Source organism: Nomascus leucogenys, chromosome 21 (assembly GCF_006542625.1).
Source record: "Nomascus leucogenys isolate Asia chromosome 21, Asia_NLE_v1, whole genome shotgun sequence".
NCBI classification, from domain to species: Eukaryota; Metazoa; Chordata; class Mammalia; order Primates; family Hylobatidae; genus Nomascus; species Nomascus leucogenys.
Genome location: NC_044401.1, coordinates 55,461,968 through 55,489,870, shown reverse-complemented (window position 1 = coordinate 55,489,870; position 27,903 = coordinate 55,461,968). Strand labels below are relative to the sequence as shown.

The 27,903-nt window shown below is 48.7% G+C and overlaps 3 protein-coding genes across 9 annotated transcripts in view; 2 read left to right on the top strand and 1 right to left on the bottom strand.

Annotated features, from left to right (window-relative positions):
• OGG1 (8-oxoguanine DNA glycosylase) overlaps positions 1-4,194 on the top strand; it is a 34,862-nt gene extending 30,668 nt beyond the window's left edge. For 3 of the 4 annotated variants that reach the window (XM_030802059.1, XM_030802058.1, XM_030802057.1), the window contains 2 exons: positions 2,120-2,207; positions 3,145-3,224. In XM_030802059.1, coding sequence (XP_030657919.1) covers positions 2,120-2,179 — 60 coding nt within the window. In that variant the 3' untranslated portion in view covers positions 2,180-2,207; positions 3,145-3,224. Of the gene's footprint in view, positions 1-2,119; positions 2,208-3,144 lie in introns of all 4 variants that reach the window. The other variant, XM_030802060.1, reaches the window with a different exon arrangement.
• Positions 563-13,628, bottom strand: TADA3 (transcriptional adaptor 3). 2 transcript variants are annotated; one of them, XM_030802053.1, is made up of 10 exons: positions 13,012-13,041; positions 12,835-12,892; positions 11,884-12,117; positions 10,339-10,589; positions 10,135-10,240; positions 8,118-8,259; positions 7,925-8,028; positions 6,231-6,340; positions 4,944-5,129; positions 563-1,146 (listed from the first exon to the last, which is right to left on the bottom strand). In XM_030802053.1, the coding sequence occupies exons 3-10, from the start codon at positions 12,088-12,090 to the stop codon at positions 954-956; spliced, it is 1,299 nt and encodes a 432-aa protein (XP_030657913.1). In that variant the 5' UTR covers positions 12,091-12,117; positions 12,835-12,892; positions 13,012-13,041; the 3' UTR covers positions 563-953. The 2 variants fall into 2 exon arrangements, with proteins under 2 accessions (XP_030657913.1, XP_030657912.1); XM_030802052.1 differs by having other exon boundaries at positions 12,835-13,628.
• Positions 13,169-27,903, top strand: ARPC4 (actin related protein 2/3 complex subunit 4). Of its 3 annotated transcripts, XM_030802074.1 has the most exons (7): positions 13,704-13,746; positions 18,447-18,565; positions 20,618-20,806; positions 20,924-21,035; positions 22,390-22,485; positions 24,631-24,801; positions 26,991-27,903. In XM_030802074.1, the coding sequence occupies exons 5-7, from the start codon at positions 22,426-22,428 to the stop codon at positions 26,994-26,996; spliced, it is 237 nt and encodes a 78-aa protein (XP_030657934.1). In that variant the 5' UTR covers positions 13,704-13,746; positions 18,447-18,565; positions 20,618-20,806; positions 20,924-21,035; positions 22,390-22,425; the 3' UTR covers positions 26,997-27,903. The 3 variants fall into 3 exon arrangements, with proteins under 3 accessions (XP_003264996.1, XP_030657934.1, XP_003264999.1); XM_003264948.4 differs by lacking the exon at positions 20,618-20,806 and having other exon boundaries at positions 13,169-13,746; XM_003264951.3 differs by lacking the exon at positions 20,618-20,806 and having other exon boundaries at positions 13,710-13,803.

The following is a 27,903-nucleotide window of genomic DNA, read 5'->3' as shown; positions in this document are numbered from 1 at the left end:
GCCCCAACTGCTCCACTGCCACACTACAGCCAGAGAAGGACTCACCTTAGGCAGAAGTCGACACTGTGGAGGGCAGTGTGGTGACCCCTAAGAAACCTGGACCCTTGCGGGAGGGGGGAGGGAAAGCATTAGGAGATATACCTAATGTAAATGACGAGTTAATGGGTACAGCACACCAACACGGCACATGTATACATATGTAACAAACCTGCACGTTGTGCACATGTACCCTAGAACTTAAATTAAAAAAAAAAAAAAAAGAAACCTGGACCCTTGATAACCCTGAAGAATTGCTAGATTGGCTAACCGTGAAGGTCACTCTGTCTCAGGACTGCCAATCCTGCAGCCAACACATTTCCTTACTGTGAATCCACTTTGAGCTGGGGGGCATTGTTACGTGCAGCCACAAGTATCCTCAGAAAGAGGTACTCAGAAAGTTCTCCCTGACTGAATGCCATGGGTTAGTGGCCATGGGCTGAGAGCCACCAAGCATACCCCCCACAAACCTTACCACCCACACTGGTTCCTTCCTCCCCACTGTAACAGACATTCAAAGACTGGATGCTTTTTTTGAAAAACCACAGCAGTCACTTTATTCTTAAGTTTGCACTTTACAAAACCACAAGGGAGAAGTCCTTGAAGGGGAGACGGGTAGGGGATTAGGGAGTGGGGGATGGTAAAGAGGGGGAAGAGGAAGACCCAGAAACGAAGTCCCCTCCAACCCCATCCTGGGGACCAAGCAGAGACTAGGCCTCAGGCCAGCCCAGCAGGGCTTCCTGTGTTCTGGCTGTACAGAGCTAGGCCAAAAGACCTCAGGGGAAGGGCCACGGTCCTCTAGAGACTGCCGCCATTTGAGGGACAGCCACAGGCCAATGTTTCCTGTGCCCAAAGAAGGAAGTGGGCCTCCCTTCCCCTCCCCAGGCCAGATAATCAGCCTGAGGCAGGGGTGAGGGCTACCCATCCAGCAGCTTCAGGATGCTCTCACGCTCCTTCAGAGTCTTCCAAGCCTGGTCCTTTTCTTTCTTGGTGGGAGTCCGCTTCTTCTGCCGGGCAGCCATGATCTTGCGAAAGGCGTCCATGACCTCGTTGTCAGCCATGCGCACCCGCTGCCTCAGCTCCTGCCGGCTCACCTCCTCCTTTGCTAGCCTGTGGGGACCAGCCGGCCAGGTACCATGGTCAGCCCACCTCCAGAGAGAGGCCCCTCCCTCTTCAAGACTGAGCCTTCCCACCAGCCCAGGCTGGCATGCCTGTGGATTGTGTCATACAGTCGTGACCAAAAAGCAGTTACTGAACTACACTTATATGGCACTATTTTAAGCTCCTGAAAAATATTAACTCATGTTGATCACGGGGGAGGCTGTGCACATGTGGGGACAGCGGGTATACGGGAATTCTCTGTACCTTTCTCTCAATTTTGTTGTGAACTTAAAACTGCTCTAAAAGAATAGTCTTGGCTGCACATGGTGGTTCACATCTGCAGTCCCAACACTTTGGGAGCCCAAGGCAGGAGGATCATTTGAGCCCAGGAGTTCAAGACCAGTCTGAGCAACATAGTGAGACTGTCGCTACAAAAACTTTAAAAAATTAGCTGGGTGTCGTAGTGCACACCTGTAGTCCCAACTCCAAGGGGGCTGAGGATTGCTTGAGGCCAGGAGTTCAAGGTTACAGTGAACTATGATCATGCCAGTGCACTCCAGTCTGGGCAACAGAGCGTGACTGTGTCTTTAAAAAAAAAAAAAAAAAAAGGTCTTAAAAATATATACAGTAGGCTGGGCGAAGTAGCTCATGCCTGTAATCCCAACGCTTTGGGAGGTGGAGGCAGGAAGATCACTTGAGGCCAGGAGTTTAAGACCAACCTCGGCAACAGAGTTAAGACCCTGTCTCTAAAAAAAAAAAAAAAATATATATATATATATATATACACACACACACACGCACACCCACTCTCTCTGTCTTTCAGTTAATCCTCCTAACAACCCTTCAAAATATGTACTATTATTCCTATGTTACCCGTGAGGAAAATGAGGCTCAAAGATGATCCCAGGATCCCACAATTAGTGAGGGGGAGATCTGGAGCAGGCTGGGGCCAAACTCTTGTTTTTAAACACTGTTGTTTCAGGTTTTCCGGTGCCAGCAGAAGGCCTGCTTACTTCGGCATCTGCATTCCAGAGACCCCTAACGTCTAGGCAGCCTGAGGCTGACAGGAGGTGGGTGAGACACCAAATTAATCTCTCTGAATAGGATCTGATTTATACATTTCATTGATGGTGGAGCTGGAAGGTCACTTAGTGATTGAGTCCAGCCTGCCAGTTTTCCAGAAGGGGAAGCTGATGCTCAGGTCAGGGGCTGCTTAAGGCCTTGTAGCTGCTCTGCAGCAGGGTAAGGGCTGTGCTGTGGTTTCCTGAGAGCCACGAGCCATTTCTTCATTGCCCATTACTTCTTTTTTTTTTTTTTTTTTTTGAGACAGGTCTCACTCTGTCACCCAGGCTGGAGTACAGTGGCCTGATCAAGCTCACTGCAGCCTCCACCTCCCAGGATCAAGCAATCCTCCCACGTCAGCCTCCTGAGTAGGACTATAGGCATGTGCCACCATGCCTGGCTGATTTTTTAAAATTTTTAGTAGAGATGGGGGTCTTACTACATTGCCCAGGCTAGTTTCGAACTCCTTTTTTTTTTTTTTTGAGACGGAGTCTCGCTCTGTCACCCAGGCTGAAGTGCAGTGGCGCGATCTTGGCTCACTGCAAGCTCCGCCTCCCGGGTTCACGCCATTCTCCTGCCTCAGCCTCTCCGAGTAGCTGGGACTACAGGCGCCCGCCACCACGCCCGGCTAATTTTTTGTATTTTTAGTAGAGATGGGGTTTCACCATGGTCTCGATCTCCTGACCTCGTGATCCGCCCGCCTCAGCCTCCCAAAGTGCTGGGATTACAAGCGTGAGCCACCGCGCCCGGCCCGAACTCCTGAGCTCAAACGATCCTCCCACCTCAGCCTCCCAAAGTGCTGGGATTACAGGCATGAGCCACCAGGCCCAGCTAGGGCCCATTACTTCTGTAACTGCACATGCCTACTTTTCTCTCTCTTCCTCTCTCTCCCTCTGCTTCCCTCAGTGCCTCTTCCATCTGTGTTTTCTTCTTCTCACTTTTCAGAGAAAACATGAACTATTATAGAAAGAGGCTTTGATTCAGCCACGGGCTCAAGTCTCAGCTTGCTGTTTATTGAGTGTGTGACCTTCAGCAGAGCACTTCGCTTCACTGGACCTTTATTTCCTCATCTGGTAAACAAGGAAAATAGCAACTCCCTCCTGGGTTGTTGTCAAGACACTTGAGTGAGTGTACACAAAGCCCCTGACACACAGTAGGCCCTCAGCATACATTAGTCACCCTTATCCTTAAATACCCTGGCAACTTGTTAGCAACTACCTCTCCTTTTAATGGCACTTGTCTTTACTGATCATCTGCTAGTAATCTGCAAGTCCCTTGCTCTGCCTCTCTTGCTGGCCCCCAGCACAATATCTAAGAGACAATAAGAATGGCCAAATGATTAGCCGGGCATGGTGGTGCATGCCTGTAATCTCAGCTACTCAGGAGGCTGAGGCAGAAGAACTGCCTGAACCCGGGAGGCGGAGGTTGCAGTGAGCCGAGATCGCGCCACTGCACTCCAGCCTGGGCAACAGAGTGAGACACCGTCTCAAAAAAAGAAAAAAAAAAAAAAAAGGTGAAATGAATGAATGTGCCCTGTCCTGTCAGGGCACTATGAAGTTAAGACACAGCACTTGTCTGTGAGAAGCAAAGAGACTTGTTTGGGTTGCTTCCCTATCTAACTAAAGGGTAGCTATTCCACAGTCTTCCTCCAGATGTCACCTATACCCTTGTTGTGATCAATGCAGAACAAGATGGATGGGAGTTGACATCAAATGAATGGCAGGCACCATGATAGATTCCCAAAAGAACATGTCCTAAAACACTGGTCAATTTCTTGTGATAGGCAAATAAAAATCACAGATCTCCAACAAAATGTTAACAGTTAATTAGTCTAGGTGGAGAATATACTGATGTTTATTGTATGATTCTTTCAGATTTTCTGTGTGTATCAAATTTTTAATAATAAAACTTTGGGGATAAAAAGAAAAGCATGAAAAGACAAAAAATAAATCACACAACAATGTGAATATGGGTAACACTACTAAACTATACACTTAAAAATGGTTAAGAAGGGTAAATTATTTTTTCTTTTCTTTTTTTTTTTTGAGATGCAGTTTCACTCTTGTTGCCCAGGCTGGAGTGCAATGGTGCAGTCTCGGCTCACTGCAACCTCCGCCTCCCAGGTTCAACCGATTCTCCTGCCTCAGCTTCCCATGGAGATAAATTTTATATTATGCCTTTACCATAATTAAAAAACCAAACCAGGCCGGGTGCGGTGGCTCACGCCTGTAATCCCGGCACTTTGAGAAGCCGAGGCGGGCGGATCATGAGGTCAGGAGATGGAGACCATCCTGGCTAACAGGGTGAAACCCTGCCTCTACTAAAAATACAAAAAAATTAGCCGGGCACGGTGGCGGGTGCCTGTAGTCCCAGCTACTCAAGAGGCTGAGGCAGGAGAATGGCGTGAACCTGGAAGGCGGAGCTTGCAGTGAGCCGAGATCGTGCCACTGCACTCCAGCCTGGGTGACAGTGCGAGACTCCCTCTCAAAAAAAAAAAAAAAAAACCAAACCAAATCAAATCAGTCCATCAATCAGTCACAGATGCCTGAGCCCCACTCTGTGGAATTAGAATTTGTTTGAGACATACCTGGTGGACTGGCCACTGCTGTTTTTTTCGAGGCTCTCCAGGTGATTTAGAGGCCAGCCAGGCTTGGAAAGCCTGTTGTAAAACCCCTGGAAGGTGACCAGCCATGGCCACAGCCTCCAAGGCCACCCCCGGGACCGTGCATCCTGCTCACACTCACCTCAGCAGGTCGTGCTTCTTGGTGCGGTTGTGGGCACTAAGTGCCTTCAGCTCAGCCTGCCGTTTGCGCAGCTCAGCAAGAACTTCATCCTCGGAGTCCTCTGCGGGGCGGTCCTCAGACTCCAAAAGGCCCTGGGCAATTAGCTCCTCCTTGATGCGGCTCTCCAGGGACTTAGTATGCGGCACACTGCAGGGGGAGGCAGGCCCGTCAGACTCAAGAGCCAGCTTGGAGAAGGGCCCACCTTGGAGGTTCCCAGGGCTTCCCAAGGTCAGTGAAAACCTGCCTTTCCCTTTGGGCACCCCCTCTGTATCTATCCAGATACAAAGGGAGGGACAGACACATCTGGTCTGGTTTTTAAACACAAGCAGCATATGTATCTACTATCCAAAAAATATGGAAAAACCTGTAATGCCAACAACCCAGAGAGAATTACTATTATTTTGTTATACATTATTATATATATTCCAGATTTTGTTATACATTATTCCTAATCTTTTGCTACATATTAGTCCAGGTTTTCTCCCTTATGTGCACATATTTAAATATACTTTAAGTAAGCCAGGCACGGTGGCTCACACCTGTAATCCCAGCACTTTGGAAGGCTGAGGCGAGAGGATCACCTGAGGTCAGGAGTTCAAGACCAGCCTGGCCAAGACGGTGAAACCCCGTCTCTACTAAAAATACAAAAATTAGCCAGGCGTGGTGGCAGGCACCTGTAATCACAGCTACTTGGTGGCTGAGGCAGGAGAATCGCTTGAACCTGGGAGGCGGAGGTTGCAGTGAGCCAAGATTGCGCCATTGCGCTCCAACCTAAACGACAAGAGCAAGACTCCATCTCAAAAAAAAAAAAAGAAAAAGAAAAAAAGAAATATATTTTAAGTAAAAATAGTATTATAATCTGTACTGGGCTACAACTAACATTTTCCCCACTTGTCACTCTATAATTTACATCTTTTCATGTCATTTAACTATATTTCTCTATACTTGCAGCTATATGATTAATAGCTCCAAGTTATTTCATCATATGGAGTTATGCCAATTTAGCCAACCATTCCCCTTCAGCAGGACATTTGGGTTATTTATGGTATGAACAGTTCTGTGCTGAACAACCCTGCACTCAGTCTGTGCATGCAGACACACTGGGCCAGCACTCACACTTGAGACTGCTATTGGGCTTCACCTAACTGCCCCCAGCCTCTTATTGATGAGGACTTCCCCAGGTTGAGATGGAGAGAAGCCAACAGAAGCGGGGCCCAGACTGTGGGTTGTGGATAGGACACCACTCACCTGAAGGGCTTGTTCTGATTGCGAGGGGAGGTGCTTGCCCCGTCAGCCCCTGATTCTTTCCCAGACATGTCAGGAATAGGAGAATCCTCCATAGGGGAAATAATATTTTCCTAGAAGACCACAAAAATGAGTGGAAGGAAAAATAGCTGTTCCACTTTCCTGCTCCTTTCTGACCTACACTGACAGTCTTCAAACACCAGAAATATCCTTTTATCTTTCCCATCCCACTTACTGTGGGAAGCCTTCCCATACTGATCCCAAATTGCTTCGATCATTCTAGAAATCCCTTTTATTTTCATACTGATATGAAGAAAAAGGAACACAGAAGAGAAATGATTAACACTCAATGATGGTAATGAACAGCTAAGGTTTGTGAAGCGTCTGCAACGCACCAGGCACTGTGCTAGGCCTGCTGTGGCAGAGGTGCTAGCTGTCCGAACGCCATACTCTCCTCTCCTCCACGGCAGCTAGGCAATGCCTGTCCAGTTGCACTACACTTCCCAGGCTCTCTTGCAGGCGGGTATGGTCATGTGATAGATTCTCTCCAGGGGAAAGTGATTAGAAGAGATAAGAACCACAGCTAGGCATGGCCCAAAAAGTTAAAAAGTTTCCTTCACACACTCCTCCTTGCTTTTTTTTTTTTTTTTTTTTTTTGAGATGGAGTCTCACTTTGTCACCCAGGCTGTGGAGTGCAGTGGCGTGATTTTGGCTCACTGCAAGCTCCGCCTCCCGCGTTCACGCCATTCTCCTGCCTCAGCCTCCCAAGTAGCTGGGACTACAGGTGCCCGCCACCATGCTTGGCTAATTTTTTTGTATTTTTAGTAGAGATGGGGTTTCACCATGTTAGCCAGGATGGTCTCGATCTCCTGACCTTGTGATCCGCCCGCCTCAGCCTCCCAAAGTGCTGGGATTACAGGCATGAGCCACCGCGCCCAGCCTCCTTGCTCTTATTCTGTGGGACCGGAGTGACAATGACGCCCAGAGTGACCCTGTGCAGATTGCAAGGCCACTGTCAGCTGGGGTCCCTGTCTGATGATATGAGGTAGAGACCTGCCCCTTCCCCTACCTTAGATAACCTGGAACATGTACCCAGACTGTTACATGAGATAAACTATTGTGTTTGAGCTAGAATAGAAAACTGAGTCTCAATGAGGTGAAAGAGTGTGAGGGTGTGTCTCAGGTCAACCAGCAGGTATAAAGACAGGGACCCTGAAGCTAGGGTTTGAATCCTGCTGTGTGAGACCTCAAGTGAACAGTTCCCTTTTCTGAGCCTCAATCTTCTTATCTGTAACACAGTGTTAACCATTGTCCTGGCCTTTAGTGGGGGGATGTGTATAAAGCCCCTCCAATAGATGCTTAGCAAAAGTAATTGTGGAGTAGAGGCTACCTTTGGGGGAAGTTGGAGAAAAACAAGGGCATGAGAGGGGCTTCTAGGATATAGTAATGTTTCATTTTGCAATCTCCAGGTTGGTAATACAAGCTCATTTGTGAAAACTGTACATTTATGATCTGTGCACTTTTCTATTAGGTTGGTGCAAAAGTTATATATTATTCCCAATCTTTTGCTATATATTAGTCCAGGTTTTTACTTTTGCACCAACCTAATAAATGTATGATAAATTCCAGTAAAAAATAAGCATAACACATTAAAACACAAAGTAAATGTGGTTTCTGTTTTGAGTTAGGGTGCTCACCTCCACCAGGGCCTGCAGGAGGCGCTGCGTCAGGGCACCAAAGGGGCATCCATCTTCCGGCTGTTCATGCTGGGCCTCAGACTTCTTCAGCAGGGCATCCACATCTAAGCGGGCACAGGAAAGGAGGGCAGGTGGGCTGAAGTTCTGGAACTCAACTCCTGACCTGGGGTTGGCAGGGAGGTGAGAGGCCTACCTTTAGTGTCCAGTTCGGTCAGTGGCCCCATGAGGCCTTTCTTCTTGTCAGCCACGGCAGCTGCCCGGGCCCCATCCTTCTGCTCCTCCAGCAGGTCCTCCTGGGCCCAGCGCTGGGAGTAGTGCTTCCCCAAGGGTGGGATCTGTGGAAAAGATGGCACCCAACCCTGAGTGGGTAAGCATTGGCCAGCTATGCTTCATTCATTCATTCACTTACCTGTCTTATATCTCTCAAGTCCCTAGTCCAGGGCCAAGACCAGTGTCAGGTATAGGTAAGAAAGTACAAAGAAGATAAAACCTCTACTTCACACTCTAGTAAGGGAGACAGGTCCAAAAAGAACTAAGACACACACAGAAGCCAATCTGAAACAATTCCCAAAATAGAAGGTGCAGAATACTCTACGTACACGGATTGTCTCAGGTCACAGCAATTGCCTCGAGAGAATTAGGAGCCGTCAGGTCACAGGTGACAGGGAATTACCTTTTGTATTGCTTGAATTTACTGCTGTCTGTGTGAACTCTTTTTCAAATAAATTTTTAAAAAATCAGGTAAGTGAAGTGAAAGAGATAGATCAAAGTGTTGTGGCAGCACAAAGGAGAGACTAACTTTCTGCTGGGGAATCTGAAAGGGTGCTTTGGTGGAGGTAACATGAGATCAGGGCCTTGAAGGGTGAGTCAAGTCTGTCAAGGAGAGAAGAGGGAGAGAAGAGCTTGCCAGAGGCCCAGAGACCAGCAAGGAGGCTGTGGTGTCCTGGAATGAGAGCAAGATACTTGTGGGACTGGTCAACACGGCAATGAAGAGGGGTATGGCCGAGGAAAATGGAGAGGGGCACTGGAGCTGTGCCAAGGACTGGGATGCGTGGACTTGATCCTGTAGATAACAGGATGAAGAGAGGCCTAGATGCAGCACCATGTCATGAGCACATCTGATCATGACAGCTGACCTATGGGAGCATTCTCCCTCAACACTTTTCTGTATTTTCTATATTTTCTTTAATGGAGCATGTTTTATTTATTTTCATCATTAAAACATACAGTTTTATACCTTCTTTTTTTTTTTTTTTATGGATGAAATCTCATTCTGTCACCCAGGCTGGAATATAGTGGCACGATCTTGGCTCATTGCAACCGATGCCTCCCCGGTTCAGGTGATTTTCCTGGCTCAGCCTCCCGAGTAGCCAGGATTACAGGCGCATGCCACCGTTCCCGGCTAATTTTTGTATTTTTAGTAGAGACAGCGTTTCACCATGTTGGTCAGGCTGGTCTTGAACTCTTGACCTCAGATGATCTGCCTCCCACAGCCTCCCAAAATGTTGGGATTACAGGCATGAGGTGACTTTTATATCTTTTTTTTTTTTTTTTGGAGACGGAGTCTTGCTCTGTTGCCCAGGCTGGAGTGCAGTGGCGTGATCTCGGTTCACTGCAACTTCCACCTCCCGGGTCCAAGAGATTCTCCTGACTCAGGCTCCCTAGTAGCTGGGACTATAGGCGCACACCACGATGCCTGGCTAATTTTTGTATTTTAGTAGAGATGGGGTTTCAGCATGTTGCCCAGGCTGGTCTCGAATTCCTGAGCTCAAGCAATCTGCCCGCCCTGGCCACCCAAAGTGCTAGGATTGCAGGCATGAGCCACTGCACCTGGCCCAAGTTTTTATATCTTAAAGAAAGAAGAAAGTTTCCTCCAGAGGCCTCAAAACAGGAAGAGAGTTAAGAGGCTGTTTGGATAGAAGTTGATGAAGGCTTGGACCAAAGCAGAGGGGACGGGGATAAAGGAACATGGGCAGACTTCACTTAAGTAGATGCTTGAGGGCATGTTGACATTTGGCTGGGGTAGAGGGGAGGCAGTGCACGGAGAATGCTGAGTTGGGGCCTAGGTGTCTGGGTGCATCGATGGAGCAGACAGCAGGCTGGACAGGGTAGGGGAAGGAAGATGATGCATGGCTTTGGTAGCTTTAATTCTCAGGCACCTCTGAACTCTCTTGTTCTGCATCATGTCTATCAAGGCCCAGAGTTTCTACCTTGTAATGCTCAGCCTCATCTTCTGGGGGCTTCAGTAGCTCCTCAAGTGTGCGGACCTCCTCGCTGGTGATGTCAGCACAGTAGGGCTCCACTGAAGCCCAGAACCTGCAGGGAAAAGCAGATCCTGAGTGGGCGCCCCCGCCTCACCAGTGCCTCTACCACCAGAACCTTGAGGCCCCCTTCTATGTTCTCTAGCCCAGAACCTGTTGGGGGCATCATTTTTGGGGATCCGTGGCACGTCGATAGGGTCATCAGTGAATTCATATTCCTGGATCTTGGGCTGAAGGTTTTTGGATTTGGGCCGTCCTGGGCCAGGGCCCGGCCCATGTCCTGCCTTCCCTTCCAGTTTCTGCTTCTTGGGCTTCCCATGTTTGGGGGGAGCTCCAAGTTCATGGTCTCGACCCAGCTTCAGGAATCGTCGGTCACCCTTCTTATCCTGCCAGTCGGTGAGGATCTGAAATTTACAGAAACTGTCACTAAGGGGGAGAAGGGAAAACACAGAATATCTCTTTCCTCTAGTGAATAAATTATGATCTAGAATCTAAGGAGGCTCCTGGGTCTTTCCCCATCCTCTTTTTACGTAGTAAACTCTTACTCATCCTTCAAAATTCAGCTCATTTTCTGTGCCTGGCCTCTTAGGACTTTATTCATATACTTCTCATCATCTCATTCACTTGTTCATCTATACTGATTTACTTCTGTATCACCCGTGCCAGTCACATACTGTTTAACAGAAGAGTCCTCTCAGCAAACCTTCACTTCGATGTCACCACTACTGAGATGCCTTCTCTGAATCAGTTACCCAGGTTCTTAGATACTAAAATACAACTTGAGTCATAGCCTTCCTCAAGGAGGGTCCATGGATTCCCAGGGACAAGTTAATTCCATCATCCTTTTAGGTCCAGTTGGCACCTCCTTCCTCTAGAAGTCTCTGGCACTTCACACCTCCACCGTGCACCCAACTGTGTTGTTTGGTCACACTGAAATGACCATCGCACCTTGTCTCTTCAACTAGACCATAAGCTACTGGAGACCAGAAAGCCCACCTTAACCATCTCTATTTTACAGGATACGGCATAGCGCCTGGCACACAAGGCTCAAGGCATCTTTATGCAGTGAATAAAGTAATCAGAGTGGCAAATAAATAACATCTGAAGTGCTTACTTAGTGTCTGGCATTGGGCTGAGCTTTTGCAAAAAATTCTCTTTTAATCCTCACAAAAGCACTAAGGTAGGTCCTATTATTCACCCCACTTTGCAAACAGGGAAACTGATACTCAGAGATATGAGGCAACTTTCTCAAAGTCACATAGCTAGGAAACAGCAATGCTAGCAAGCACTTATGCCAGGATTCAAATCCAGGTTTCCCCATTCCAGTTCCCTAGGACTCCTAACCACAACATCCCATCACCTGGTATGTACTTGACTTTCTCACTTTCCTAGCTGCCAAGCTCCTTGACAGCCAAAACTGTCCTAATTACCTTTCTCTAATAACTAGCATAGGACCCAGAACATAATGGGGGATGGGTGGGGTGCCAATAAATGCTTACTGAATTAGAAATCTTGCAATTTAAGAGGATCATGCATATCCTTGTGTATTTTTTGTGTCATGCAAACCCAGTTTGGGTTTCTCTCCCTCTCCCCACAAATCCCTGTACCCCAAGTCTCAGCATATGGGGCTAACTCAATGACCCATCCCGTAACTTGTTGCAGTCCATCTCTGGTGATGGCCCCTCTCTGGGGTATCACCTGGGTTTCGGCCTCAAGCACACGCAGGCGCCGGCTGGCAGAAGACAGCAGGGTCTCCAGCTCCAGCTGCAGGGTGTCCAGCTCCTCGATGCCGATGCCATCATCCTCGGAGCGCGCCAGCACTGCCGTGTAGCGGGGACAGACCTTCAGGTGATCCACAGACTTGAAGTCGTGGAACTGCAAGGGGCAGTCTTTCAACTCACTCATGGCCCAGGATATGGGGATCCTGTGGAGCTGGAGAGGACAGGGCCATTGATGGGAGACAAAGTGGTTTGAGAAAAGCCCAAGGGCTTCTTACCTCCAGGGACGGCCTCAAGGAAACCAGGCTTCAGTCCCTTACTGACAAAATTGATGGCACAGTTCCTAGTCACAGGGCACTTAACTGTGTACCAGGCTAGGTACAGAGCACTTTATCAGCTTATCTCACTGAATTTCTCACTCAGCGCCATGAACAAGGACCATTGTGATCTCGTTTTTACAGAGAAAGAAACTGAGACTCTGTAAGGGTGGGTATGTGCCTATGCTTCCAAGATGCAATTTGAACCCCGCTAGTCTTGAGTCTGCACCCTGATCACCATGCTATACTGCTATGCCTTGCCTTTTTGATGCTCTTTCTTTCCCTTCTATTTCTCTTGGGTTCTGCTAAGACTTCGAGTTCCAAGCACCCCATTCTTACCATGTTCTCGGGGACTCTTGGCCTCTTTTCTTACCCTATTCCACCTTTCTCCCTTCTCTAGTCACTAATAGTGGTTTAGAACGTGGGCTGGTAAGCCAGACAGACCTGGGTTCAAGCCCAGGCTTTACCATTCTCTACTTATGTACCCCTGAACATGTTATTTGACCTTTTTGAGTCTCAGTTTTTCCATCTGTAAAATGGGAACAAAAGAAGTCTCGGTCTGTTTCCCCATTAAAAGTCTGAATCTGAAAAATGGGGATAACAATAGTACCTACCTCCCTGGGATGTTCTGAGGATTAAGAGATGATGCCCGTCAAAAGCCCAGTTCAGTGTCTGGCACAGAAGAAGTGAGACTGTTTAATGGGTGGCCCCGCCCGGGGGTCGCCCAAATGTCCCGCCTTCAGAGTCCTCGTTCTCTAGGGACACCCTAGCGCGACCCCCGCCCCCTCTACCTCCTCACTGCGGCCTCCTACGGCCCCGGGGCCGCGGGAGGGGGCGGGGAGTTCCGGTCGACGTGAGCAACCGCCCCGGAACTGGCTATGGGCGGGCCCCTTGCAGTTGACGCGGGGGCGGGGAGTCAGCGAGGGCGAGCCTACTGGAGTTTGCCGGGGGTGGGGAGAAGGTGGGCCTCGAGCAAGCCCGCCAGAGGTAGGGTGCGGGTGGTCGGCCTCATGCGAACCCCAGGGCACAGCCAGGGGCGGGAGGCGGGGCTTGGCGGCCGAGGTCTCCGCGCTGCAGTTAGCCCCGCCGAGCCCCAGGAGCTGCGGGTAGGAGGGGCGAGAGAAAGGATGGGAGCACAGAACCGGAAGAAACGAAGGGCTCGTCCACTTCGGCTTGTCCTAATTTGGTGCCCAATCTGAAGCTGGGCTGTACCATTGCATACCTGGGGGGATGTTGTGGCAAATGTGACAAGAAGGCCGAAGGCACAAAGGGGAGCTGCACCCATTCCTGGAGGAGCTTAAGTAGTGACTCGAGTGCAAGAGTTTAAAAATACCGTGACAGCCCTAGGTGGAAAACTTCCGGAAGGCTCAAGCGTTCGTAAGGGCTCCCTACCCCGCTCAGAGCATAGATGGTACCGTCCGGAAGTCCGGGCGGAGACCGCAGCTGCGCTTCTCGCGAAAGGGCAGGCATCGCGGGGCTGGCCACTTCCGTACTTCCGCTTTCCGGCCCAGCCAGCGCCCGCGATGGTGAGAGAGCCGGGCCCCCGGCCAGGGACCCCCGGCTGTTCAGCGTCAGGGCAGTGGGTCGGTGGGAGATGTGGCTTTGCCGCAGGGGCGCGGGGCCGAGGGATGCCGGGGGGTTGTGGGGACACGATGAGGGTGGGAAAAAGAGGCGGGGCGGGGGGCCCGAGGTGAAGAAGGGACGAGTGGGGGTACTCCCTGCTATGAAGCGGGCCTTACGGCTTCACGGTCAGCCTTCGAAGCAGGTAGGGGCTTTTCCTGAGCCCTGTAGGAAGCCGGAAGTGGGGTCTCCTAGGCTCTTTGGAGCGTTTCGAGGGTACGTAGTCGGCCTCTTAGCCGGTCGAAGGGCCGCTGAGGCATGAAGCAAGTCCACCTGCCTATCCACAGCGGAACTTCACTAAATACGCCCTTTATCCTCTTCTGCCTTCCTGACCTTACAGTTGCTTAAGGCAGGCCGCCACACTTCCTTATCGCATTCTTGGTACCTCCAGCCCTGCTTCCACCCCACTGGAGGATCTCTCGTGTTGTTTCCATTCAGGCCTTTCCTGGTCAGAACTGAACTGTGTCAGCCTTAGTGTATGTTAGTTGTGATACTGCTCATCCCTCCCTTCCTGGAAGTCCTCCCTTTTTCATACATGTGGGCCTTTTTCATACATGTGGGCATTCCTGGGAGTTGTGACTTTGGATGACCATCTCCCTCTTCGTCACACCTTCCGTGATGATACTGATCTAGTCTCCTGGCTTCGATAACTGCCTTCATTCTGATGACTCTTAATCTGGCTTCTCAGCTCTCTTTCAAGGTTTGCCTGGATATCTTGAAGAGGCCTTGAAATTAGACCTCTAGTTCAAAACTCATCTTCCATTCTAAATTTGCTCTTCCTCCTGGGTTCCCTATCCTGGCAAACTTTGTGACCTCATATCTCTGCTAGAAATCTGGATTTTTTTTTCCAGTGGGGCACATGCCTCTTGATTTTTAAAAATTCAAGTTTATTAAGGTATTACATGAGACTACATCTGTTTTATTCACGAAAGGACAGGCGCCACGGAGCTAGTCACCCTTTTTAGGTTTACTTTCTGTAACTGTTGACAAAGGCCGGGCGCGGTGGCTCACGCTTGTAATCCCAGCACTTTGGGAGGCCGAGGCGGGCGGATCACGAGGTCAGGAGATCGAGACCATCCTGGCTAACACGGTGAAACCCCGTCTCTACTAAAAAATACAAAAATTAGCCGGGCGTGGTGGCGGGCGCCTGTAGTCCCAGCTACTCGGAGAGGCTGAGGCAGGAGAATGGCGTGAACCCGGGAGGCGGAGCTTGCAGTGAGCCGAGGTGGCGCCACTGCACTCCAGCCTGGGTGACAGAGCAAGACTCCGTCTCAAAAAAAAAAAAAAAAAAAGATCCCGTGTCTTAAAAAAAAAAAAGTCAAGTTGTGTAACCACTACTGCAACCAAAATACAGAACATTTCCATCACCCCAAAAAGTTCCCTCAAGCCCTTTTGTAATCAGTCCTCTCTTCCTTCCCACCCCCCAACAACCACTGGTTTTTCCCCCCTGTAGTTTTGCTTTTTTCAGATTGTCATGTAAATGGAATTCTTTAGTATGCAGGCTTTTAAGTGTGGCTTCTTTTTTTTTTTTTTTTGGAGTCAGAGTCTTGCTCTGTCGCCCAGGCTGGAGTGCAGTGGCGCAATCTCGGCTCACTGCAAGCTCCACCTCCTGGGTTCACGCCATTCTCCTGCCTCAGCCTCTCCGAGTAGCTGGGACTACAGGCGCCCGCCACCACGCCCGGCTAATTTTTTGTATTTTTTTAGTAGAGACGGGGTTTCACTGTGGTCTCGATCTCCTGACCTCGTGATCCGCCCGCCTCGGCCTCCCAAAGTGCTGGGATTACAAGCGTGAGCCACCGCGCCCGGCTAAGTGTGGCTTCTTACAGTAATACATTTGAGAGTCAACCATGTTGTGTGTATCAATAGTTATTCATTTTTATTGCTAAGTAGTAGTTAATTGAATGGTTGGACCACAGTTCGTTGGAAGTGGTTTTTCTTTTTCTTTTCTTTTTTTCTAAGACACAGTCTTGCTCTGTTACCCAGGCTGGAGCACAGTTGCATGATCTTGGCTCACTGCAACCTCAGTCTCCTGGGTTCAAGCAATTCTCCTGCCTCAGCCTCCCAAGTAGCTGAGATTACAGGCGCCTGCCACGGCTAATTTTTTGTATTTTTAGTAGAGACAGGGTTTTGCCACGTTGGCCAGGCTGGTTTTGAATTCCTGACCTCAGGTAATCCACCCACCTCGGCGTCCCAAAGTGCCGGGATTACAGGCGTGAGCCCCTGGGAAGTTGTTTTTCAGTTCCATTATCCACTCCATCTAATGTCAGTCCAACGCATGTGATACTCTTTGCTTGTGATACAGTCTGCTGTGTGTCTCACTTCCCTCTCCAAATCATTCTCCTCAGAGCCACCATGCAGCTGCAGTCATGAACTTCCTCCTCAGAAAGCCCCAGTAGTTCCTTACCCCCTTAAGAGAAAAGCTAAACTTGGTAGCCTGGCATTCAAGATTCCCCATGATCTTACCTCAACCTACCACTGCAGCGTCATTTAGTGAATCTAAAATGCTTCTCATATACAGAAACATTGTACTCATTATTACTCTGAAACTCTTGCTGTCCTTTTTTATTACTCTAACCTTAATTATTTCTTTCGCTCACTTACTCTACAGGAAATGAGTGAGACACTGTATATGTTAGGTACTGAGCTAGGTTGGAGGCTATGTAGCTGTGAATAAAATAGATATGGTCTGTTGACCATGAGGTTTACAGCCTAGTAAAGGAGAAATCAATTTACAAAGGCATGAAGGAGGCCAGGTGCAGTGGTTCACGCCTGTAATCCCAGCACTACGAGGCTGAGATAGGTGGATCACTTGAGGTCAGAAGTTTGAGACCAGCCTGGCCAACATGGCGAAACCCCATCTCTACTAAAAATACAAAAATTAGCCAGGCACGATGGTGCACACTTGTAATCTCAGCTATTCGCGTGGCTGAGGCAGGTGAATCACTTGAACCCGGGAGGTGGAGGTTGCATTGAGCCAAGATTGCACCATTGCACTCCAGCCTGGGCAACGGAGTAACACTCTGTCTCAAAAAAAATGAAAAATAAAGGCCGGGCACGTTGGCTCACGCCTGTAATCCCAACACTTTGAGAGGCCGAGGTGGGCGGATTGCCTGAGGTCAGGATTTCAAGACAAGCCTGACCAACATGGTGAAACCCCGTCTCTACTAAAAATACAAAAATTAGCCGGGCATGGTGGTGTGCGCCTGTAGTCCCAGCTACTCAGGAGGCTGAGGCAGGAGAATCGCTTCAACCCGGGAGGTGGAGATTGCAGTGAGCAGAGATCGTGCCACTGCATTCCAGCCTGGGCGACAGAAGCGAGACTCCGTCTCAAAAATAAATAAATAGATAAAAAGAAGACATGAAAGACATTTTATTGTAAGTTGTAATAAATGCTTTGTAGGGGGATGTCAAGGCCTCTCTAAGAGGCCTTCCTTAATTAAGCTGAGATCTGGAGGATGACTTAGGCAAAGAAAGAGGAGAAAAGCCTACAAATAGATGGTCAAGCGTGTGTAAAGCTCTGAGGCGGGAAAGAATTTGGCTGATACAAGGACTGACCAGTGCAGCTAGAAGCTAATCCCTCTACTAAGAATGTCCTTATTCTGGCAGGGTGTGGTGGCTCACGCCTGTAATCCCAGCACTTTGGGAGGCCGAGGCGGGCGGATTACAAGGTCAGGAGATTGAGACCATCCTGGCTAACACTGTGAAACCCTGTCTCTACTAAAAATACAAAAAATTAGCCGGGTGTGGTGGTGGGCGCCTGTAGTCTCAGCTACTCAGGAGGCTGAGGCAGGAGAAGGGCATGAACCCGGGAGGTGGAGCTTGCGTGAGCTGAGATCTTGCCACTGCGCTCCAGCCTGGGCGACAGAGTGAGACTCCGTCTCAAAAAAAAAAAAAAGAATGTCCTTATTCTACTTTTTCTCATTATAAAATCCTCCTAATCCCATTTCACCTTCAAAACCAGTTTCTTCTGCAAATATAGATAACTTGTAAATCTAAATATTTCACATTTCATTTTTATATCACAGTAATTTTCTGTATGTCTGCTGTCTAGTTGAGCTGTTTGAGGGTAGAGACAGTGTTAATTATTATTGAATTCCCAGTTAGCTCAGTGCCTGGCAAACAGTACACCTATACATTTGTTGGCCTAATAGATTGACGACAATCATGCATTCACTGGTATGTCACTAGATCCCTTTCTCAACCTCAGCACTATTGATACTTGAGGCTCGATAATTCTTTGTAGTGCATTGTAGTATGTTTAGTGGATATCTGTCCACTCAATGCCTGCAGTTCCCCTCCCTGCCAAGTCATGACAATTGAAAATGTCTCAGCATTCCTCTGGTCTGACCCTAGGTTAAAAAAGAAGGAAAGGAAATGTCTCGACATTGCCAAATGTACCCTGGCAGGCAAAATTGTCTCCTGTTGAAAACCACCATTCTACACCTTGGAAGGCGTCTCAAAGGCCTAGTCTGTTCTGTTCACAGTGGTGTCTTAAAGAGCCTTGCACCCTCAGTGCTACCTGGCTTCATGGGAGCTGGAATAGGGGATCGGTGGGTTTGGCGTGACAGATTTTGATCTTCCCTTTCCTCTGTGTTATTTCCTATAGACTGCCACTCTCCGCCCCTACCTGAGTGCCGTGCGGGCCACATTGCAGGCTGCCCTCTGCCTGGAGAACTTCTCCTCCCAGGTTGTGGAACGACACAACAAGCCGGAAGTGGAAGTCAGGTAGGGAAGGACAAGTCAAGGTGGGGATGAGGGGTGCAGCACACAGAGATGGCTGCTGTCTAGAAGGTGCCATGAACTTATGTCCTGGAGTAGTCAGGACAGCTGCAGTTGACATTTTGTCTTGCTGCCAGCTGAATGGTGATTCCCAATTTGGAGTTAAGAAAATAGGGTCACTGGGTTGGCAGGACAGAACCCAGGGGAAAAGACAAGATTACTTGACACAAGGTATGACTTCTCAGAGCAGGACTGTTGATGAAGTCTCTCCTGTGGCATTGTTGAAAACACTGGTAGTTTAAGGAATGGTCAGATAATTGTTATCTGAGATTCCATCTCCATACTTTTCTAATGTAATGATCAGGGATTTTTTTTTTACCTACCAGTCTAGACACTCCCCAATCCAAATACTTCGTATTTTGAATGATTTTCTCTTACCTAGTTTCCATTTCATAAATATATTTTTCCCCTTTAAAATTTAATCTGGAGGCCTGGTGCAGTGGTTCACCCCTGTAATCCGAGCACTTTAGGAGGCTGAAGTGGGTAGATCGCTTGAGTCCAGGAGTTCAAGACCAGCCTGGGCAACATGGCAAGACTCCATCTCTACCAAAAAAATATGCAAAAATAGTCGGGCATGGTGGCACATGCCTGTAGTCCCAGCTTCTCGGGAGGCTTGGGCGGGAGGATCTCTTGAGCCTGGGAGGCAGAGGTTGCAGTGAGCCAACATTGCGACAGTGCATTCCAGCCTGGGTGAGACCCTGTCTCAAAAAATAAGTAAATAGGCCGGGCATGGTGGCGCACGCCTGTAATCCCAGCACTTTGGGCGGCCGAGGCAGGCAGATCACGAGGTCAAGAGATCGAGAGCATCCTGGCCAACATGGTGAAACCCCATCTCTACTAAAATACAAAAATTAGCTGGGTGTGGTGGTACGCACCTGTAGTCCCAGCTACTCGGGAGGCTGAGGCAGGAGAATTGCTTGAACCTGGGAGGCGGAGGTTGCAGTGAGCCAAGATCGTGTCACTGCACTCCAGCCTGGCAACAGAGCAAGACTTCGTCTCAAAAATAAAATAAAATAAAATTAAATCTGGTACATACATCAGTGAGATAATCTGGGTTACCACATTAAATGATATGATTTAATTTTTAATTTTAAAAATAACTGATAAGATGTTAGGATATGCCCTGTTATACTGTTTAAACGTACATGATTTCCAGTGGGCCTTTGAAAATGATTAACAGTTTAGGGACACCACACCACAATTAATTACTATTAGAGATCTCTAGGTATTCAGAGGCATTACTTTGTAAACTGAACTCATAGGGGTCTCAGAGGCAAATGAATCATTTCTGGATTGATAATTAAAGGAAGCCAAACTGTGTTCAGTTTTAGCCTTTCCTTACCTCTAAGACAGGTGTTCTCTCTGCATTCCTAAATGGTATATTGGTTTGCCTGTACAGGTTGAGTATCTCTTATCCAAAATGCTTGGGACCAGAAGTATTTCACATTGTGGAATATTTGCAGATACTTAACCAGTTGAGCATCCCTAATTCCAAATCCAAAATGCTCCAGTGAGCATTTGCTTTGAGCATCTTGTCAGCACTCAGAAACTTTCAGGTTTTTTTTTTTTTTTTTTTTTTGAGACAGAGTTTCATTCTGTCGCCCAGGCTGGAGTACAGTGGTGTGATCTTGGCTCACTGCAACTGCCGCCTCCTGAGTTCAAGCAATTCTCGTGCCTCAGCCTCCTGAGTATCTGGGATTATAGGAATGCACCACCATGCCCAGCTAATTTTTATATTTTTAGTAGAAATGGGATATCACCATGTTGGCCAGGCTGGTCTTGAAACTCCTGACCTCAGGTGATCCACCAGCCTCAGCCTCTCAAAGTGCTGGGATTATAGGCATGAGCCACTATGCCCAGCCAGTTTCAGATTTTGGATTTCAGATTTGCAGATTGGGGATGTTCAACTTGTAGTTACTAAAATAGCTATCTTTTGTAAAGCTCCTACTATGTGCCAGGCACGCTATTAGACATTTGACCCTTTTTGATCTTTCTCAGTCCTCGCCAGTGAATTAGGAATCAGAGTCATTTTACAGATGAGAAAATTGAGATTCCAACAGGGTAACTTGCCCAAGGAAAGTAACAGAGGAGGCTGGATTTCAAAACCTTTTCGCCCTGACTTCAGAGCCTGTGCTCTTTCTGCTGAAGAACACACTCACTGGCCCCCATCTTGGAGCACCCCTGCTTGTGAGTCTTCTATTCCTTGGACTCTATGGTCTCATAGTGATTCCAGGACCTGCGTGGGGTCACTCTGACTATTCTGTCCCTCTGTAGTACAAGTACTCTGTCACATTGTGTTTTCAGGAGTAGCAAAGAGCTCCTGTTACAACCTGTGACCATCAGCAGGAATGAGAAGGAAAAGGTTCTGATTGAGGGCTCCATCAACTCTGTCCGGGTCAGCATCGCTGTGAAACAGGTAAGTTCACCATGGGGGAGGCCCATCGTAAGGCCTCTTTCAGTCCTTTCAGCCTCTTTCAGTCCAGGGTCCCCATCTGAGAGATCAGTGTGCCAGATTCCAGATTCAGAGTGCAGGAAGCCTAGCCTCTGCTTCCTTTTTTTTTGACACGGATTCTCACTCTTGTCGCCCAGGCTGGAGTGCAGCGGCATGATCTCGGCTCACTGCAACCACTGTCTCCTGGGTTCAAGCAGTTCTTCTGTCTCGGTCTCCCGAGTAGCTGGGATTACAGGCGTCCGCCACCATGCCCAGTTAATTTTTGTATTTTTAGTAGAGACAGGGTTTCGCCATGTTTGCCAGGATGGTCTCCATCTCCTGACCGCAGGTGATGGGCCTGCCTCAGCCTCCCAAAGTACTGGGATTACAGTCATGAGCCACCATGCCTGGCCAGTAGAGGGCAACTCTAAACTTTCAACAGTATGAAAACAAAACACTATTATTAAATGCAGACTACATACTGTTTTCTACAGAAAGTTAGAACCCTGGGGCTTGCTTTCCTTGTTAAAATGGGAGGTTAACAAGTGTTGGGAGGTGTTAAGGGCATACTAGCAACCAGCAGCAATAATCTTCCTTTAGAAATATTGAGAGTTCAGGGCCGGGCACAGTGGCTCATGCCTGTAATCCCAGCACTTAGGGAGACCAAGGCAGGTGGATCACTTGATGTCAGGAGTTCAAGACCAGCCTGGCCAACATGGTAAAACCCTGTCTCTACTAAAAATACAAAAATTAGCCAGGCGTGGTGGCATGCGCCTATAATCCCAGCTGCTTGGGAGGCTGAGGCAGGAGAATTGCTTGAACCCGGGAGGCAGATGTTACAGTGAGCCAAAATCATACCACTGCACTCCAGCCTGGGTGACAGAGTGCGATTCCGTCTCAAAAAAAAAAAAAAAAAAAAAAATGTTGAGCACTCAGAAGGGAGAAACTTCAGGGATTGTTGGATTTTCAGTGTTATTAAAGCAGAGACCACCTAAGGTTATCTCTGATAGCCCAGGTGGTGCTGCAAAACACCCTGGGAAATGTAACACTAGTGAAATGAGAATGTGAAGGGCAGCTTGGAATATAGCTGTAGACTCTGAAAGAAGCGATAGAAGCCTGTCAGAATTACCTCTCTGGAATGGGTCCTCATTAAGAGATGCCCCAACGTAGACCCTTGTTTCAGTTGGCAGCCAGGTCCCCCACTTCAATGATCCTTCAGAGTACCAAACCTCACTGTCTCCTGGGAGCCTTGAAAAAACTGGAGTCAGAAGACCAGGCTACAAGGTGTTTTTGGCCTTGGGTGTCAGCTTTAGAGAAATGTTTCTCTTGCACTCCCCAGGCTGATGAGATCGAGAAGATTTTATGCCACAAGTTCATGCGCTTCATGATGATGCGAGCAGAGAACTTCTTTATCCTTCGAAGGAAGCCTGTGGAGGTGAGACCCTGTGACCCATGAGTTTGCGATACCCAGGACCCTGTTACAGAATGGCCTGGGATTGTTTCTAGAACCAGGATCAGTGCTCCTCCAGCTGTTTGCACCCACTGCCTGAATTGAGAGTTGGCCTTCATCTCAGAGTGGGAGCAAAGAGGATTAGAAGCTTAGGAAAAGTTGGGTCTACCTCAGCCATAGAAAAGGCAAAAAAGAGCCAGGCGTGGTGACTCATGCCTGTAATCCCAGCACTTTGGGAGGCCGAGGTGTGTGGATCACGAGGTCAGGAGTTGAAGACCAGCCTGGCCAACGTGGTGAAACCCCGTCTCTACTAAAAATACAAAAATTAGCTGGGCGTGGTGGCAGGCACATGTAATCCTAGCTACTCGGGAGGCTGAGGCAGAGAACTGCTTGAACCTGGGAGGCTTGCAGTGAGCCAAGATCATGCCACTGCACTGCAGCCTGGGCGACAGAGCGAGACTCCGTCTCAAAAAAAAAAAAAAAAAAGGCAAAAAAGATAAGACACATTGCTTATTCCTGGAGCCTATAGTCTAGCATCAGAAAGAGCACAGTGAATTAGAAATCCTTTCTAAGCTCTGCCAACTGAATCATAGTCTCTCTTTTTTTTTTTTTTCTTTGAGACGGAGTCTCGCTCTGTCGCCCAGGCTAGAGTGCAGTGGCAGAATCTTGGCTCACTGCAAGCTCCGCCTCCCGGGTTCATGCCATTCTCCTGCCTCAGCCTCCCGAGTAGCTGGGACTATAGGCGCCCACCACGACGCCCGGCTAATTTTTTGTATTTTTAGTAGAGACGGGGTTTCACCGCGTTAGCCAGGATGGTCTCGATCTCCTGACCTCGTGATCCGCCCGCCTCGGCCTCCCAAAGTGCTGGAATTACAGGCGACAGGCGTTAGCCACCACGCCTGGCCTTTTCTTTTTTTTTGAGATGGAGTTTTGCTCTTGTTGCTCAGGCTGAAGTGCAGTGGCGCAGTCTCACTGACTGCAACCTTCCACCTCCCAGGTCAAGTGATTCTCCTGCCTCAGCCTCCCGAGTAGCTGGGATTATAGGCATGCACTACCATGCCCAGCTAATTTTGCATTTTTAGTAGAGACGGGGTTTCACTGTGTTGGCTAGGAGGTCTCGAACTCCTGACCTCAGGTGATCCGCCTGCCTTGGTCTCCCAAAGTGAATCATAGTCTCTTTTTTTTTTTTTGAGACGGAGTCTCGCTCTGTTGCCGAGGCCGGAGTGCGGTGGTGCAATCTGGGCTCACTGCAAGCCCCACCTCCTGGGTTCACGCCATTCTTCTGCCTCAGCCTCCCGAGTAGCTGGGACTACAGGTGCCTGCCACCATGCCTGGCTAATTTTTTGTATTTTTGGTAGAGACGGGGTTTCACCGTGTTAGCCAGGATAGTCTTGATCTCCTGACCTTGTGATCCGCCCACCTCGGCCTCCCAAAGTGTTGGGATTACAGGCATGAGCCACTGCGCCCGGCCCACCGAATCAGTCTCTTAAAGCCACAGTTAACATTGGGTCAATTGTTGCCTGAATTTGTACTTGAATCTTCTCCACAGACTCCTTGCCAGGTAAACTTAAAGTATCCCCAGTGACTGAGCAACTACCACACAGCAGCATGTGCCATCATCAGACACGTCAGGCATGTTGGCCAAGTTCTTCCTCATCCTGAGCCAAATTTTCTCTCCTGGTCCTAGCTCTAACCTCTGGGGCCACCCGGAATAAATAAAATTGATCTTCTTCCCACAGCCCTCCAGCAGAAAAAGACCTTAATCCTACCCATCTTCCAAATCATCTCTTCTCTGGACTAAATGTTCCCTGTTGTTTGATTAGATTATTCTGTAACAAGACTTCAAGTCCCTTGACTCATTCTGAATGCAGAGCTGTTGTGCCACAGATAGTCTTCCAGAGATGTCTGATACACACAGAATTCTCAACTGGGTTCAGTTGCTTGGATCCAACCTAGACACCCTCCCCCAGAGCAGCTGGGCTGCTGACTGGAAGGGTGTGTAGCTTGGGAGAAGATCACAGCCAGTGGGAAGTGTGTGGATGAGTGGAGGACATGACCAGCTCAGTTCCCGTGGGGTGCTAATTCTCTCCTGTTCCTTCTCTTCCCCCTCCCTACTGTCTTCTTCCCTAGGGGTATGATATCAGCTTTCTGATCACCAACTTCCACACAGAGCAGATGTACAAACACAAGTTGGTGGACTTTGTGATCCACTTCATGGAGGAGATTGACAAGGAGATCAGTGAGATGAAGCTGTCAGTCAATGCCCGTGCCCGCATTGTGGCTGAAGAGTTCCTTAAGAATGTGAGTAGGGGCCTTTCAGCTTTCCTTCCAGAGGCCAGAGGATCTGGGGGTCATGTTGAAAACTTAGCATCTGGTGGGAAAGGGGTCCAAGCAGTGTGTTTGTATCTCCTGAGCTCTCTAGGACCCCTGGGGCACAGCAGGTCAGTCAGGTGCTTTGGAGCTAGAGGACCCCAAGTTCATCTCTGAGAGATACAAGGCATTTTCTATATTTGGGTGTCTGGAATGGCTCTTAGTCTCTCATAGGAACTTGGTCACTCATTTCTACATCTCAGGATGTTCACAAAGTCCTTACCTCTATCTCGTTCAAACCCCAAGTGAGGCAAGTGAAGTCTGCATGTGAATTTTCTAGGAGTATAGGACAGTTAATCATGTTATAATTCCACTTCTCAAATAGACTTCAGTACTTTCCTTCAGCATGTTTCTCAGGCTTAAAGTCATGATTCCTTCAATCTGTTTTCCATCACTTGCATGGTGTAAGTCCTCCAGATTCCTCTTACATTGTTTATGCCTATCTAATTGAAAGCACTGTAGTCATCTGAAGAGGTAGAATTCTTTACATTGATGAACTGATGACATAGTTCTTAGTTTAGATATTCAGAACATGCCTTTTTTTTCCTCCTTTTTCCAAACAATCTTCGGTTTGTTGACATGTGCCACCCAGAGTGGCTATGATCTCTAGATGGTAGACTTAGTGTGTACTCCCACCAGTAAGTACATAACCAGTCCAGAAGGAGCTCAGATTCCTAAAAATGGAAATTATACCCACTTCCCTTGGGATTTAATTATACTGAGGATGGCCAGTGTACAGAGTAGCTGTGGCGTGTGCACAGGTCAGCATGGTTGTTCAGCTCACTCAGCTGTGGAGGCAGACCACCTGTGTGGGAATCCAGGCTCCATCCCCTACTCAGGCATGTCACTGAACTCTCAACTAAGCCTCAGTTTTCTCAGCTGTGAAATGAAGGTCTGGTAATTAATACTTATCTTTCAGTGGTTGAGCATTAAATGAGACCACGTGTGTAAAACATAGCAGCTTTCCGTGTATTGCAGCACCAAAGTTTTATGGCCAGGATACTAGGAGGCCTCTAGATTGAACTGGAAGGGGAAAATAGCTCTTGTTCCAATTGAATATTTGGCTCACTCATTCAACAATCATTTACTTATTTATGATAATTACATCGCACAGAATTAGACCCCTAAAAAAGTATGTTCACATGTCCCATTTATTACTCAAAACAGTCTTTGAGTCAGCTATTATCGCCATTTTAGAGATTAATAAACTGGGGCTCTGGAAGTCAAAAGCACCTGTCCAAAGTCCCTCAGCCAGTAAGAGGAGGAACCAGAATGTGGAGCTGGGTTTTCAGACTCAGAGGTCTAAAAAAGTACCGTAGCCTTTGTCAGGGGTCACACATTCAGGTGCATCCAAAGGTCGGGTAGCTATGGAGTGGGCTGAGTATGGAGTATGGAGTAGGCAGGGTTGAGGAGCTGCTGAGCACATGCCTCATCTGCAGGGGCTGGCTCCCACACAGCTCCAGGCCATTGAGCCCCCAAATTTGGATTTGTATATGGCATCTTCCATGTTTTCAAGGTTGGCAACTAATTCATATTGTTCTAAACACCATGTGGGCCATACAGTGCTCATCTTTGGGCTAGTTTGAGGCATGGGCCATTGTTTCATAACCTTTGGTCTCTAAAATGTCCAGGGCTGTCCTAGGCAGCATGGGGGACCCTTAAGGGCAGAAAACATTTCAAGGGCCTGTCTTGGTTGGAGTATCATCCAGAGCTTGACACAAAAGTACCAGAACCTGGGTCCTTTTCCACTTGGCCCTGTGAGTCCCCAAGCCCCTTGCATGAGAGCCCCCATGCCTAAAGAAAGCAACCTCAGTTCACCAGGCAGGACTCTTGCAGGGCTTTCTAGCAGCCTCCATGTCAGGGTACAGGGGAGCTATGGAGAAGCTCTCATGGCTGTTAATTTTAATGCCTTATCTAGTGCTAGGCTTAGGGCCGGTGCCCATAGGTCACTTCTGAAAGCTGGCTGAATTAGAGCATGACCACAAGGTGTCCTGGGACCCAACTCTGCCCCTCACAGATATGAGCACAGTGGCAGCTCTCAGGTTCATGCACCTCCTTAGAGCAGTCCCACCAGGATGCAATAATAACCACCATGCACTGCCTCTTGGTTCTCTTGACAGTTTTAAACCATCTGGCTGGATCTCGTGGCCTTCCCCCTCAGACTACTCATGTCTCCACGAAGGTGTCCGGGAGTCACTCCCCAGAGCAGCAGCGGCGGCGGCAGGGAGTTGGGTTGGGGTGGGCATTTGATGAGGGAGGTGGGTGGTGTGCTTGCTAGCTGGGCAAGAAAGCAGCAGTGGACCTGCCCCAAGGCCACATGTGCCTGGTCAGGCTGGCTTCTGATGTTCAGTCCCTTGGGCCGGGACAGATTTTTTTTAACGTCTCGAAACTTAAATTCTGTGCTTGTAGGATACTGTAACCTTTTTGTCTTTTTTTTTTTTTTTTTTTTTTTTTAAAAAAAACCCTCCACCTCCAGTGGCTGTAACTGGTCCCAGTGATTGTACCTTATTGGTTGCTGTGGGTCTGGGCGGGCCTGGAGCCAGAAGGTGACTTATTTTTTCTCTCCTATGCCACCCCAGGTGGGGAGGGAGGGAGGTTTCAGACTCCAGTTTCTCTCCCTTGCTCTTTTATTCCCAAGCCTCCTTGGCCCCAGTATAAGTGTTGGGAACCCTCTGCCAGCTTCTTGAGTTCTGCCTGAAGATGGCCCCCCAGCACTGGTTGGGGACAAGGGCCAAATTGGTGACCACCAGTCATGCCTAGGACCTGGGGCCCAAAAGCCAGGCAACCTCTGGCTACAGGGGCCATTGGGTGCCCTCCCAGTTGAGAGGGGCCGCTGTTTCGCCTTGTCCGTCAGTGCCAGTGCCTGTGCCAGAGGTGGCGAGGTGAGTCCTCCTCCAGAGCTTCCCGGCCGGGCCCTCCTCCTGCCTGTTCTGGCTCCTCTGCTCCCACGCTAGCTGTTCCTTTTCTGATTCTGGTGGATCCTCCTTCCCCTAATTAAAGTCTCTTTTTGCCCCTTTGGGGCTGCATGAGGTC

Coding starts and splice junctions, on each gene's coding strand:
- TADA3 (XM_030802052.1), bottom strand. CDS start 12,090: ATGAGTGAGTTGAAAGACTGCCCCTTGCAGTTCCACGACTTCAAGTCT. Junction 10,241..10,338: donor AAAAATGATGCCCCCAACAG/GTTCTGGGCTAG, acceptor TTTTCCCTGCAG/GTTCTGGGCTTCAGTGGAGC. Junction 8,260..10,134: donor ATGAGGCTGAGCATTACAAG/GTAGAAACTCTG, acceptor TCTTTTCCACAG/ATCCCACCCTTGGGGAAGCA.
- ARPC4 (XM_003264951.3), top strand. CDS start 13,744: ATGGTGAGAGAGCCGGGCCCCCGGCCAGGGACCCCCGGCTGTTCAGCG. Junction 21,036..22,389: donor TCAGCATCGCTGTGAAACAG/GTAAGTTCACCA, acceptor TGCACTCCCCAG/GCTGATGAGATCGAGAAGAT. Junction 22,486..24,630: donor TTCGAAGGAAGCCTGTGGAG/GTGAGACCCTGT, acceptor CTTCTTCCCTAG/GGGTATGATATCAGCTTTCT.